The 15,292-nt window shown below is 46.7% G+C and overlaps 2 protein-coding genes across 3 annotated transcripts in view; one reads left to right on the forward strand and one right to left on the reverse strand.

Annotated features, from left to right (window-relative positions):
* The window catches only part of INSYN2A (inhibitory synaptic factor 2A), a 39,684-nt gene extending 31,788 nt beyond the window's left edge, over nt 1–7,896 (forward strand). The window contains exon 3 of the mRNA XM_060033847.1: nt 5,318–7,896. Within this exon, the coding sequence (XP_059889830.1) occupies nt 5,318–5,498 (181 nt within the window). The 3' untranslated portion in view covers nt 5,499–7,896. The remainder of the gene's footprint in view (nt 1–5,317) is intronic.
* DOCK1 (dedicator of cytokinesis 1) overlaps nt 1–15,292 on the reverse strand; it is a 527,045-nt gene that overhangs the window by 311,305 nt on the left and 200,448 nt on the right. For both annotated transcript variants that reach the window (XM_060033849.1, XM_060033848.1), the window contains exon 27: nt 14,777–14,872. In XM_060033849.1, coding sequence (XP_059889832.1) covers nt 14,777–14,872 — 96 coding nt within the window. The remainder of the gene's footprint in view (nt 1–14,776; nt 14,873–15,292) is intronic.

The following is a 15,292-nucleotide window of genomic DNA, read 5'->3' on the forward strand; positions in this document are numbered from 1 at the left end:
AGCCTGTGACTTGGAGCCTGACTTTCAGCTTCTTCTGAACAACACTGTGTGATCCAAGGCGCTGACGTGAAGCCAGCCGGACATAAAGCACTGCATTTTGAGGACACTGTGAGAGCCATCACACGCCCCAGCGAGCTGGCTGCCCCGAGTTTGCCTGAGTTTCCGTGTGGGCGTGGTGGCTCCATGGGGCCCCCTGGCGGTGGGCGTGTGCATCTCCACTGTCGTTTCACAGCCCGGGAAGCTCGGGTCCCTGAAGGTGGGATGATGTATCCACGGTGGCAGAGCGTGGGTCAGTCGGAGCCACACCGAGCACCGGGGACTCTGCGATCTGATTCAAAGAAAATTAAAAACGGAGGCCTCCGCTCTGCAGTCCACTGAGCCCCGCCAACACTGTCAAGGTTGGAGAAATCAGAGATTTCGGGTTTTCTTCCAGTCCAGGAAACACACAATGCCTGGGAGCCGAACTCACCTGCTTTTAACTCTTCACTGCTACACCCAGGGGACTGGAGAAAGGAATGTTCTAAATCCATTTCCCCTTCAATGAACTCAAGGAGCTGGCGACATCTTGCTAAGGAAACTGTGGCAGGGCCCGGGTATTTATAGGAGCAGCAGACAAGCACAGCATCCGCTGGAGATGCTGGGACCACGCTCTTCTGCAAAACTGCATGAAGCCGTGGGGAGAAGTGTTACTACAAAGCCCAGCAGAGACGCCGGGAAGCAAATAAAGCTGGTGCCAGCTGACAGAGCAGCCTGAGCTTCAGCGCAGGTTTTTATTTCTTTGGAAATGTAGAGTAATAATTCTGTAAGCCAAGTCCCTACACATAAAACTTCTATTTTCAAGAGAAAAAGACTAACCAAAAAATGCAGTCTGCAGCCCGTGGCTTTAATCCTTCATCACCGCGAGCCACACAGATGTGGCCAGTGGCTTTCGGTGGCACGCCTGGCAGCACGGCTTCAGTTACCACGGAGCTCTCAACGCAAGCATTTTGTTGGATGGACGCAGGCAGGGGAAGGAGAGAGATAAAACGTAAACAATGATAGCTCCCGGGGATTTATATCTTGTAAACAGCCCAGCAGTCCTGGGGCCGTTCTGGATCACCCGGCACAGTCTGCAGTCTACGCTGTACCTCAGGCACTAAAGGAGAGAACAGCCAGCTTAGCGGAGGCTGGCCTGGCTCCAGTCCCTTCACACTCAGGCTCGGACTCTCTAGAGTCAGGACTTTTTCCAGGCTGCTTCTCCTCAGAGGTGCAAGTGTTCCGCATGATGCGTGTGTCCCCTCGACGGTGCGCTACAGACGCCAGATCTGGCCTGCAGGAGGCGGACGGTACCACCAGCAGCCTCCAGCCTCGTGTGCGGCCGGACGCTGAGACCCTGGGCATTGCAGGAAGCTGTGCCAAGCCCCAGCCGAGCCCTAACAGATGAGGACAAGGTCTAGAGGCCAGACTTGGAACACACACGCTCCTGTCTGCCTGTTCAATGAGGGCTAAGTCTCTGAGCTGGAACTGCTCTGGGAAGGCAGGTCCAAACCGCAGAGGGCAGGTGCACTGCCCTCGACTGAGCTTAGAAGCAGCATCATGCAGAAAACCACAGCAGGGCCTGCAGCCCACAGGAAAAGTGGGAAGGGAATCACAAGACTCCCGGGTTCGAAGAGCACAACTGGCCGCACCCTGCTGACCCCACCCATCTTGCAGACTCTTCCAGAAAAGGGGAAGCCAGGAGTAGAAGCGGGGGAGGCAGGCTGCAAACAGATCCTGGTGTGTGTTTTACGACAAAAGTTTCAGCATCTTCTTCGATTAAGTTCTGAGAGAAGGGAGCCGGGCCACAGATTCCACCGAGAGTGGGTCCCATAGCGCTGCCTGCGGGAGAAGCCCTGTTTACCGGCAGTAAGGAGGGGGCTCGATGGGAGGGAAGAGCAAGGGGACACAGCCAACATCACCGACCAAGACACAGCAGCCCAGGGCAATGGGGACGAAAGCCGAGACGGGACTTGTCTTTTACGGCTCACGCGTTAATTCTGTAAGTATTACGTAGGCAACTGCCGCGACTCAGGCCGTGCTGTAGGTGCTGGGAGCAGAGACGGGACAAGAGTCACCCCGTCACAGCAGCTGCATTCGGGGGACGGAGGCAAAATGACACAGAGACAAATGCAATCATCTGTAGTGAGTGCCAAGAAGGGAGAAAGGAGCCGAGTGGGGGAGCTTGCAGAAGGTGCTAGAGAGTAAGGAGGTCATGTGGGCCTGGGGACAGAGGGGCAAGGAGTGGCCAGGACACGTGCTCCAGACAGGGGAGAAAGCGACAGCCCTGAAGACGGTGACGGTGCCCACAGGCACCGTCTGCCGGGCAGCTGCAGCCAACCCCGCCAACACGCCCCCCGTGTCCCTCCGATCAGTGTGGAAGCCCAAATCGAGGGCCATCGCTTCTCCACGAGGCAGCACCCACCCCCCATCCCCCGCTCCCAGGCCCTATCTGGACAGCTCGCTGTGTTAAACAGGGAGGGGCTCTGGGCACAGAGTCCAAGTGCCCTAGACTGTCCACCGCTGGCTTCTGTCCAAGTCCTCTGTGCGGACCAGGGCAGCAGGTGCTGCTTTATTCTGGCCATTTGGCTGCTAAGACTGAAGGGACCTTTGCTCTGCGTCAGCTAGAGTCGGCCAGACTATTAACCTTCGGACACTGCCCTCTCCAGCCGGCTGTCTGCTTCACATTGACCCGGTGACTTGGTGTGCTCCGCCCTAAAGGAGAAAAGTCCCCCAGTGGAAAACACTGGACAGAGCCACGTTATTCCTACCTGATAGCAGGGCACAGCATCCCCTGGTACCCGGACATCACCTGACAAGCAGGTGCACTGCAACTTGGGGTTACAGACCGGGAGGGAGGTGCAGGGCTCAAGGTCACCTCACTGCAGGCATCTCCCAGCAGGTGCTCACGGCCACTCACACTCCCTCCACGAAGAAACCAGCTCCTGGTGGCAGCTTCTCAGTCGTGGGGGAGTGCAGATAGGAATCAACAGACAGATGAAGTCGAGTCATTTTGTTAAACAAGAACTCAGATTAGAGTACGCTGTGATTACAGTGGTGGTTCTGCGGTGTGATAAATTGGTTAATAACAGGATTCCCAATGTAGGAGCTTAATGGGAATTCAATAATTACAGGTACCCAGAATTGTACTGTTAGCCCAGGAAATGCTAGCACCCACCCTCTGACCTAATAACACAAAACCTATCTGGGCCTACTGAGATGGTTATGATCTGGAGAACATGCTTTCAATACTAACCAAGCACCTTGACAAAATTACTCTTTTGTACCTAAAATACCATATTGGATGCTATACTATCTTACAGACTCAATGGCAAGGTTCTTATTTTCCTTGTTAAATGTCCAAGTTGAAGAATTCTTGAATAGGTATTTCTTAATCATTGTTAGCTCTTGTCCCCATTATACAATTAGTGATCAACAAATGATAAGGAGAAAATAATATCTGAATTGCATCTTATAGTTTAAGAAACTCTTTCTTTCAGGACAGGGGGAGTGGGGAGGATCCTTACCATTTTTCAGTAAGATACCAGGACAGTAATTATTATACCCCTTCAAGTGAAGGAAACCGAACCTTAAAGAGGTTAAGGGATTTATCTGAGCCCCCACTCACCCCCTCCCCACTCCGCAGCATCAGATGAAAAAGCCAGGAGGGAAATCCCTGTTCTTCCCACTGAAACGATAACTGAGGCTCGTGTTTCACAAAGGCAGCATGTCCTGAGATGTGCACTTTTCGCAACTGTCCCCATGAGGAAGCATGACTACATTATCCCGTTCTAGATTAGCAAGTTATGAGTTCACGGGGTTTTGTTCCATTTCCTATAAACTGCAGCATAACTCAGAGGACCTTTGAAATGAGGGGGGGGAAATAGTTTTTGTTTTGGGAACAGGGGGAGAACTAGCCATAAACTTCTCTGACAATATTTTTAATTTTTTCACTAATACAGTCTTTGATGATACGAAAAATGGAACAGTGGATTTAAAGCATGACACGGTCCATTAGATGGGTCTTGAACTTGTTTTTAAAACTCCAGATAATACAGCTTTGCTGTTTTTGTCTTTTCAAAATGTCAAAATGTAGCTAGGATTAATGGTTCTCTAAATCAATAGGATATCATGTTTGTAAATGGTTTACGGTTCCACCGGACGTAAAATGTTGAGCTCAAGTACTATCATCACTGCTGAGCCTTTAGTGAAATCTACTGACATTTCGACTGGCACCCAGCGCAGAAATGGAGGCAGCACAGAGTGGACATCTCCGGAGGCCTGGCGTGATGCAGCGCCCAGGTTCAAATCCTAGGGGTACAGGCAAGGGAACCAAAAGGGAGGCGAGGCCCATTGCCCCTGGGCTGATCACAGAAGAGTGACACTGGAGCAGGGGGGTCCTACCCAAAGTTAGGGGGTCAACAATGGTCCCTTCCAAAGCCATGAATGGATGGGAGGACTCTAGGCCAGATGCAGCATTGTCAGGAGAAATTTCATAAGACACAAGAAAACCAGCTGTATCGCTGTCGTTCTAACACGAACCCTATCACTACTGGCAAATGTCCTTCCCCGTGGCTGCCTGTTTGCATATTATGGCTCAGCCACGTAACTACAGTTTTGTTATTTTCACCGAACACTATCTATCTTTTTGCCTGGAAAACTATCTTTGAGAACAACTGAGTGATATTCAATGGTGTTGACTTGATAAAACACACTCTCTTCCCCAATGTTGGATATTTGGGCTCTTACCAGTTTTTTAGGCAGATGAGATTTTGCAAAGGAGACCAGAAGCCAAGGTCACTTCACTTTACAACTCTTTCAGGTGAGATAAATGGTTTTCTCTGACCTTGTGAAAAGTTGCACAGAGCTTCCAAATACCTGGTGTATATGCACTAAGACGACCCCTGAACACACATATCTTCGGTTACCTCTCTGTCCCATGAAGCACATGTGTGCAGTCTATGGACAAGCAAAAGGGTTACTCACATGTCACATTTCTCATTTCAACAAACACAGTCTATGCTTTCACACCACCTGTGTACATTAATAAAACTTCAAAAGTTGGCAATGAATGCAAATAAGTTATTTTTCAAAGAAAATGAAACTTTTTGAGATAGTTCACAGTGACCGAGCACTAAAACATATTATAGCCAATTGCTTAATATTGAACCGTCAAACGGCATTAAACACCATCCGAATGATCATTACCCTGCTGGGATGGCACCAAATTCTGCTGTCTCTAAGGGAGCTCTTTACATAGGAAAGACCAAGCACTAAATTCTTCCCTCTCTCTTCTTTCTAGTGTGGAGCTAGATTTTAAGCAGCAAGAAGACAAACTCCAGCCAGTTCTGAGGAAACTCCATCCTTTCGAGGAAACTCAGGTCGCACACTCGCCTTACTCTCAGGAGACTTACTCAACTCCCAAGCAAAAACCCAAAACTGAATCTAAAAAGCACGGACGATGGAAACTCTGGTTCCTTTAAAACTCATGGTGTTTGGAGTCCAAAGGCCGTCTTTAAAACCCACTGGAGTTCAAAGTAAATCCTTTCCCAAAACGAATAGGACGGAGTGAACGGTGGCTGACTCGGACCCCACCTGTTCTCACCCTGCTTACCAAAAAGGCCTTTGTAACAGATCAACTCACAGAAGCGAAGTAGTACATGTCACACCTTGCCTGCTGTTCCTTGCAGTTCGTGGATGTGGGATGTAAAACCGGAAACGAAACTTAACATAGTCAAAGATGATAAGTAAACATTCTATGCCCGCACCCCAGATCAGCAAGGATTACATTATCAACCTGCAGAACGGCAGGCTGTCACTCTGTAACACAGCTAAAACTCATAATTATTTTCAAGCCTTTATTTTTTTTTTAATACTGAGAAGAAAAAGTAGCCCTTACATTTGCAAAGGACTTCATTTTTATGTTTAATTTTGCAAATAAGCGGGGGGCGAGTGCCATTTTCAGCACATCCAATTCCGGAGAAAGCACAATTTTTTTCAAGTGGTCGGAGACCATGAATAATCTCTAAAATGTGACTATATGTATATTTGCCTCATGTGCTGTAGCGCTAAGCCAAGTGACATCTCAGCGTCACGCTGACACCTCAAATTCAGCGTTTGTTTCAACTCCAGACCGGTGACGTGCTTACTGCTCACCCTGCAGATGCCCGGCAGCCAGGGGTCCCCCAAAGTCAGGACATGCCTTTAATCACTGCAAGCCGACAGGGTCAGAGCTATCGGACACTAAGCTTTCGCAGATCTCATTTTTAATCTTTTGGTACCCAAAGGCCAAATGATAAATCCTGGCAAGAATTTGAAAACACACGTAGAGAGATACACAGCAGATAATACAGTCACCAATAAATCACAGGCGTTCTCTGCCACCGGAAAGTGTTTCTGTGGATCAATCTCTGAGACACTGTTCGTCACGAAAGCGCAGCCAGACATTTTATACGATTCGTTACGCTTTGTAACAACTGTAGAAGATCTGACCATCTCAAAGAGAAACCGCGTGCTTAGTTTAGCTGCTACCAACAAACCAACTAACGTCACCTACATTTAACCTATTAGTGAGTCGTACTAAATGACATACCTAGGGGAAAGCTGTGAATCAAATGTTTTTAGGTCTTTTTTAAATAAATCGTGACACTTCGAGTTCTCTTTTGATTACACATTGCAATATAAATCTTAGTTCCTTTATTTTTTCACTCATTCCTTTGCACCTTTGCAAGTATCTTTTTATAGAAATCAAAAGCCCCTAGTCTATTAAGGACTCTTGTCTATGAAGTTTTGGCTTTTCACAGTAGGACGTAGGGATCTTCTTTTGACTTTTTTTGGTTCAACTTTAATTTTGAGTCGTTTGTGAATGTACAATGAAACCGAGTCTTCTGGTCTCTGTCCAACCGTTTCTTATCTAATCTCGTGCTCACACGCACACCTCACTGACCAGATGCCAATAAGGTGGTCGGCCTTAGTGAAAGGATCTACCTGCGTTTCTCAGATTGGAGCTATTTCTTGCCACGCATTTTCCTCCTGACTCAATAGCAAATCTATTTTCGTTCTAAGTGTTTTGATTCTAGAAAGACCTTAGTGGACTTGAAAAAAAAGTGACAGGAGTATCTCATGTAAGCATTCTTTGGGGATTACTCAAGCTATATCACAGATGTGTGCTTTAATTAAAAGAAAAACACGCATCTTTTGTGGACATGATACATGAGGATCCAAATCCTTGGATATCAGTTAACAGAATTGAGAAATATTTTTGTGCAAGAGGAAGGCTAAGTTGATCCTGTACCATGAAGGAAGTGCAATTGTTTCATGTAGAGATAAAGTTTAAAAAAATGTGTTTCATGTATTTTCTACTCTTTTTAACTAAAGTTATAAAAAATGTTTGCAACAAGCTATCTCTCCTTGTGTTTTCAAAATCCCGACTATCTCAGTGAATTGAAATAAGGGTGTTAGCAGCTCTCTGCTTAGTACCATAATTCCGTCTAAACAAGAGGACATCTAGTAAACAAAGTAACATCACTGTTTGAAAGCAGTCTAGACAAAAAAAAAAGTTAATATTTTCAGGATCAAAAAGGAAACTGAAGATAAATTCCTATTTAAAAATGAAACTGTCTTCAGAATAGAAAAAAAAATATTTTCAAACTCATTTCACAGTTTAACTGCAATGTGTCCTAACAGATGATGACTCTTCTCTTAGAAAGATTTAAGTAAAATCTTTGATACAAAACCAAGGTAAAAAGTACCGTGTTCCCTCATATGTAGATGTACACATGGCATTACGTATAGAGATTAAATTATTATACTTGTCACTAAGTTCTTTATTAATTTTTAAATAAAAAAAAAATCAAAGGTCATGTTTTGTGTGGCTATTAATCTTATTTCATGGTTTCCATAATTTGGTAAAAAATAAGTAATCTGAGGAAATAATAATAAAGGAAAGATGTTCAGGCTGAAGAGAACTCCATTGGGTCTTTCGGAGAGGAGAAGGGCCGTGGGCACTGCCTACTGGCCTGGTCTGGCTGGGGAGGGGGCAGGGCTGAAATCCAGCTCAGACTCAGTTGACCAGACCACGCACCCTGGCATGGGCTTCAGCTGCCAGGAGAACAGGATGGCTTTTAAGGGCGAAGGGCACAGTACACAGCAGGATCTGGCTGAGGTCTAATTTTTGTTTTTATTTTTATTTTTTTTGCGGCACGCGGGCCTCTCACTGTTGTGGCCTCTCCCGTTGCGGAGCACAGGCTCCGGACGCGCAGGCTCAGCGGCCACGGCTCACGGGCCCAGCCGCTCCGCGGCATGTGGGATCCTCCCGGACTGCGGCACGCCCTGCATCGGCAGGCGGACTCTCAACCACTGCGCCACCAGGGAAGCCCAGGTCTAATTTTTAAAGAACCTCCGGGGGACAACTGAACTCATCAGTGTTTCCAGGGCAAACCCTGCCATGCCCCCCTGGAGACAGATTCTCTCTAGATCATCCATCAGGCAGGTCCGCAGCCGCAGGGGGTCGGCCACCTCCTTCCTTTCTTCTTCCCTCCCCGGGGTAGGGGGCCAGTGCCCCAGTGGGACTGAGCACTGGGGTGCTCAGTCTGGGTCTCCCACAGAGACCAGCGCAAACCAACCTCCTCTCCCAAGGGAGAGAGCCCCCTGGAAACTCAGGAGAGGAGAGGTCACCACCCCCTTTCCTGAGCTCTGCAATAGCAGAGTCCACTTGCAAGGTGCGGGAGCAAGGATTCGGCTGAGATGGAAGGCTCCCACTGCCTCACAAGTTCCTCTGGGGCAAGAAGTGGGTGAGTGCAGCTCAAGCATAGGATAGAGAGGAAGACCCAATGCCCGGAGCGCTGGGGGAAAAACTCCAAGGCACATCCTACAACTATCTGTGAGCCGAATACTGGTGCGGCCTCAGGGGTCCTCTCTTATCGATAACTAGATCCAACAAAGGACATGCTGCCACACAGGTGCCCACCAGTCATTCTGAAAGTGTGCGACTAGCCTCCAAGGAGAGGTCCCAGGCCTCTGCATCTGGTCCTTCCATCTCAGACTCTCCCCCAAAGCAGAGTAAAACTGGGGAGAAAATCAAGGTGTGGGGAAACCTTGCTATCTTGGAAAGGGCACATGAAGTTGGCAGAAGTTTCCCACATCCTATGAGGTTGCCAAGGTGTCCGCTGCCATGGAGACCTGAGGTGTGGCAGAAATGGCATCATCATTCACGGACCCACACCAGGCCGACTCCAATCTCAAACCGCAACAACGAGCACGCCTTGCAAAGCCATTCTCCTTAGGGTGCCGTCATACGCAAGGCAGATACACAATCCTCAATTCCAACTCAGAAGACACACCATTAAATTCAAGCGCTTGCTTTGTGCTTCTTATCGAAGAGAGCAAGGATGAAATACAAGAAACGGGCTGTGAACGCCTCCATTCCACCCTGTCTGTGAGGGCACAACACGTTTACAAAGCCCACCACAGCTGGAATGATTCTTTGGGAGCATTTTTATCAGCGAATAAAATTTGACGTGACTAGTAAGGAAGACAAGAGTCACTGGGGCAGTGTCACCTAAAGATAACAGCAGCTGACTCGACATTGATGTATCTCCTTTTATCTAGAAAAGCTCTATCACTGGCACATTTGGCATGGGGTAAGTGCGCAACCAACTTATTTACAGGAAGAGAAGAACTACATGATTCAGAAACAATGTTCTGATTTGTGAACTAGGGATAACTCGTCGTGCTACAATGCACAGCATATGCTTTGGCAGATGAGAAGGTCATATGCAAGCAGCATAATGCCTTTTAAGGAGCTCAATAATTAAGTTAAGATACGGCTTGGGATGAACATGCAGGAACTGCACAGCGTGTTTTACCCAGGTAATGATATGGTTTTCATTTCCTCTGCAGTAAATCCACAGTCAGTGACCAACCTTGAAAAAATACTACGGCCACAGACACACGTGAAAGGCAGGAGAAACTGCTATACCGATACGATACGGAAATGAATTTATAAAGTCATCACAACTCACACGTGTACCTGTGATAGGATGATTTTCTGGAAGACAGATGTTTCCTAAGTAGGTTTATTAACAAACATACAAGTTAGAGACACTCTTTGCAACACTCATAGAGAAAAACCAGATACTGTCCACTTGAAACTTTTATAATGCATTGCTTTCTTTTGCAAGGCAAGATTAAGAATAGCATTTTGTTAAAAGCACATTCATACATAAAGTCCATTGGAATAAATATCGCAAAACAAATGTTCGTGCATGGGGAAATAACATCTTTGTGTAAATATTTGGTGATGAGTCTTGGTAAAAGGGAGTCTTTTACAGTACCTTTTAAATGAAGAAGTATGTCAAGTCATTATAAATCACGCAGGCTCAAAGAAGTCAGTGGACTTTTCACTAGCAGCATCTCTTCCCCACCAATAGTGCCACTGTCACGATGAAACACACCGCACCCGTCTACGTCCCCTACAGCTGGTATTCGGAGTAGAAACAAAAGAACTTCTTGAGTCTAGGGAATCAGGAGGTCTGGTGGTCACGAGAACAAGTGGAGAATGCAGGAAGAATGTTTCCCTTTCCTAAGCCTACTTCTGTGGATTTTCCAAGGGAACCTTTCTTTTGAAGAAGGCCACATTTTCATTTTCGTGAATTAGTAATTTTCAGTCTTCTGGTGTGTATCCAGGCCATAGAAAAAGCTTTAAAAGTCCTTCTCACTCAATTACATTTTTAAAGGACCCATTAACAGAATGTAAATCTTATTATTTGAAAGAGGCAGCAGAGGCTAATATCACAAGAGAAGGAAGGGTCACGCGTGCTACTCATCCTGTCTGCTCTCAACCCAGCTTTGTTACAGCACTTACTCCAGCAAAGACACAGGCATGTGTGTGTTGGTTGGGGGGGGGGGGTCAAGGGAGGGGGAAACCATGTCACCTGCCCACCAGACAAGAGCACCTAAGCCACCATGGCCCCCTGCTCAGAACCATACACAATGACCAAGAAGGTGCCCAACGCTGATGGCCTAGAAATCTTTTCAAAGAGGAAGAGAAAAATAAAATCTGAAATCAGACCATGTAAAGCTCAGCACCCCACTCAATTATTCTATAGCATTAGATGATCCTGGAATAAAGATAAAATGGCATCTTAATTCTGTGGCAGGGTTACTGCAAGCCTTCTGTGTTAGGGCCTGCTGTAGGCAACCACACAATCTACAGTCCTACACTTGCCAAATGGAGTTTTATTTGTTAAAAAAACTATAATACTTAGGATCATGGCATATTTTTATCCTCTGCCTGAGATGCACTCCAATAGCCCATTTCAAATATAAAGTTGAAAGGTATAAAATGAACTAAAACAAATGATATATAACCAACTGCATGGTGTTTACAAGGTACCATAGATACAGTTAAAAGAAGACGCTTATACAGTACATCACAGCTTAGCCAATGGCGTGTGAAGCTCCCCACTTCTCAATTCCATATATAAACACATGGGGAAACTGTCAGGCCACAACTCATCCCCAACGAATAACTTGTTTTGATGGAAAGAGACGTCACGCTTCTACTACTGTTGACAATATCATGAAATAAATCATTAAGTGAAGCACAGCTATTCAGAACCTTTTTAATCACTTAAATTGTTAAAGTCCATTTTCAGCGATTCTTTAGAACTTGTGAGCTGATTCACAGTTATACCATTTCCATTCCACTGATGCAAAAAAGAGGAGCAAACACATAAGGGCTGGGATCTCTGTGGTGTAACGGGATGTTACAGCTGAGCCCAAACAGGCCTATAACGATTTTCTGCTCTCTTTCCACTCTAGAAGGGCCACTGATTACGTTTTTTGGCCACCTTGTCAGGGATATTTTCTTCCCCAGATCTTCCTCTCGTCTAAATTCACTGAGCTACAACAGTGACGTTAAGAAGCTAATGCATAAATCTGCATGGGAGCCCATGTGGACAGCAAGGCTGAGCTCAGCAGGGCAACGTTTCAGTCTCACTGCTCTGTGGACGCCACAGAGGGGACTCGTGGTTCCTTGACGACTGAAAGAGTCTCTGAACATCTCCAGTGTGAAATGGAGAATGTCCTTCCTGGAAACATCTTAATGCTGTCATCATTCATTAAATAATTATAGTTATATTCAGTTGTTTTCTTTGTTTGTTTTGTTTTGAGATTCCTTCCCTGACGGCCTAGTTCATTTTAGGAAGGAATTTCTGGCCTCCTTGTATAGACATTAGAGATGCTGGCACTGGGAGGAGTTAGCTTAGGACCGAAATCCTGTTCCTGCTTCTGGAGACTTCTGCTGGAGAAGGACAGGGCGGTGGGGGGATGCGCCTGGATGCAGGCAGCTTGCTCTAGTGCCCCGTGGCCCCTGACGGTGCCCTGGACCCCGTCACCTATGCGGTAGGAGCAGGGCCACAGCTAGGTAAGACTGAGCCTGGGTCCTCACTTCATGCCCCCTTGGTAAAGGTGCAAGGGCTCTTCCCAGGCACCCCTAAGGGTTCCTTAGGACACATGGCTTCCTCCAAGCCCTTCAGGAAAGGGGCAACCGATCCGTGGTCTGGCCCGTCTTCCTCCAGGACATCCTGACATTTGGTCCACGAAAATGACTGAAGGTGGCAAAGGGCAAAAGGCGCTTATTTCCCTGGGCGGCTGCCGCACTAACTACGATGCCGAACCAGGAGGAATTCCGAGCCCTCCTCTGGGCCTCCTGGACCAGCACTGAGATCAGCACCGTGAGTCTCAGTCTCACAGAAGACACCAAGGAAAGCCAGCTCTGGCGCCAGCCCGGGCTCCCCACAAGCACCGCCACGCTAGCTGTGGGTCTGGGACCGTTTCCCATCTCTCTGCAAGGCATTTCTGCAGCGGCCTATGCACGATGAAGCGGAGGGTTAAGTGAGGACCCTCCGTTCATTACACAGTGCCCAGCACGTCCACAAGCGCTCGGTGAGAGCAGCTATTACTTGCACCGCTATTATCACTATGTCTGAGATGTGAGAAATTTCCCAAAGGCATCCAGGACCACGTGGTCTGAGAGAAGTCACCACGCTCCATTCTAGATCCTCTGACTGAGCTGCGAGCACATCTTACAATCTGGCCCCAGGCTAAGGTCCCATCCAAACTGTTATGGGCTTCCTCCCCGCCCTCCTCTCCCCAGTTCAACTGCTGGCCAGTGTGGGCTTATAACCCAAGTGAACACACCGCTAACCAGAGACAGAAACATCTCACCAGTTCACTGGCCTCTACGTCGGCCATGTTCTCCATCTGCCCATCGTGAGTGCCCAACACGTTCACTGTAACTCCGTGACAGCCAGAACGTCACCTCAGCCCCGCTGCTCCAGCCTGTTCCAACAGGGGCTTAGCAGAAGGACACCAAACTTGGTTCAACTTGAAGGCACATTCATTCTTTCTACTTAAAGCCCTCTTGAGTTCCACAACGAGAGTGTTCCAGGGGCACCCAGGGCACAACCCCAAGAAGACAGGAACACCGGACCCCGGGGGTGCCCCTGGAGTCACCCCAATTCTTCCTCCTCAGGGCTCAGTCTGCACCCACGTATACAAAAGCATTTCCAGATTACAGAAAAGAATCGTTATGATGAAGAGCAGGATTACAGAATAATGGAAAATCCACTGCAAGCAACGCCAATTTACAAGGAAATACTTTATTCCCTAATTTATCCATGTTATAATCCAAACCTAAAAGAAATATACCTTAAAAAGGACACTCTGCACATAACACGTGCTAAAACCCTGAGACATAAACTAGACGATCTTACTGGATGGAAACGTACAAAGGCAGCAATTATTCTCCTGTGATTCACCCAAAACCCCAGACCGCAGTCTTTACTGTGATGCAGCCACAGAAACCGACACAAGCCCAGTGCTCCAGTCTTGCTTTGCTGCCTGACAGAGACAGATGGGTCACTGTACTTGATCCGTTCCCAGGCTATGCAGACAGAACTAAAATCACCCAAGGAAGACCAATGTGCCTAGTCTGACTGCCAGCGAAGACTCCAACTGGATTTTCTGTTCTGTGATTAGGAAAGCTATTTTTTTGAAATGCGAACCACCAAACTCAGTTACACGGTAACATGTACTAGAAATGAAAGAAATTAAATGGGACCTACGAATGCATCTTTTGCCCACGAAACCATATTTAAGAATAATGATGGGGAGGAGGAGAGTGGCAGACTCTGGAAAAAATCACCATAATATGAAAATGCTGCGGTCTTGCTTTAGCAATAAGCTTGCTAAATTATCGTTAAAACTCTGAGAAAAAGAACAGATACCATTCCTTGTCTCGACAATCTGAACAGGACAGACATCTACAATACTTTAGAGTAGACATAAAACAGCGAAGTAGGAGGGCCTCAGTTCCTTTTTAAGGCCCTTCATAAAATTTTATTAATGGCATCTTAAATGTAAATACATAGAAAGAACCTGCCAGAAGGATGAGGACTTAGAAGAACATATGCATCCTTTGCTAGAAGTAAGCATGAGAAAACCAGAACCAAATGCTGGTTTGTTACTCTTCAACTTTGACACTGACTTATGGAGTCGTGGCAATGAGTACCTTTAACCTACTAGACTGTAAATAAATGCATCCCCACTGCTTGCTGTATCGCGGTACAACATGGTTAGTTTCAAAAGGCAGGTGGGAAAGAACCACATGGATTTTCGGGCTTGAGAGTGAATGACTTTCCCGGGAAAGATGCTGTCAGGCACAATGAAACCCACAAGCGTGTCACCGAGCACTTACGATGAGTTCGGAATCCCGTCCCATGGAAATGACGGTTCGGTTCACTGTCCGGAGAAGCTTCTCCATGATAATCTGGACATGCCTCTGAGTTGGTCCCTGCAGGAGGACACACCAGTGTAAATATACCACCACCTAAGACAGTCATTAACATGCCCGTCCCGCGGCTGTCACTGAATCCATTTATCCTGTAAAGAGTAAATCAATTACAACCCTTAACGAGATGAAAAATGGCCCTTGTCACAGGCAAAAGCCTTCACAAAGAAAACTCAAGGCATTTTATTAATTATAGTCCTTTAATGATAATGTGTTATATAATCATAGTAATTTAATTGAAGCAAACCTTAAAAATAAAAGCAACTCTGTTTAAACAATATAATGTTTATGATCCCTGATTAGCTCACCAGTGAGTTTTCTAAAGACACTTGGCCACTTGTAAATGGAAGGCTGACAGGTAACAACCATAGATGGCGCTGCATGTCAGGTCCCAATAATGTGGGAACAATCACATGGAATCGA

Source organism: Delphinus delphis, chromosome 16, assembly GCF_949987515.2.
Source record: "Delphinus delphis chromosome 16, mDelDel1.2, whole genome shotgun sequence".
In the NCBI taxonomy this organism is placed as follows: Eukaryota; Metazoa; Chordata; class Mammalia; order Artiodactyla; family Delphinidae; genus Delphinus; species Delphinus delphis.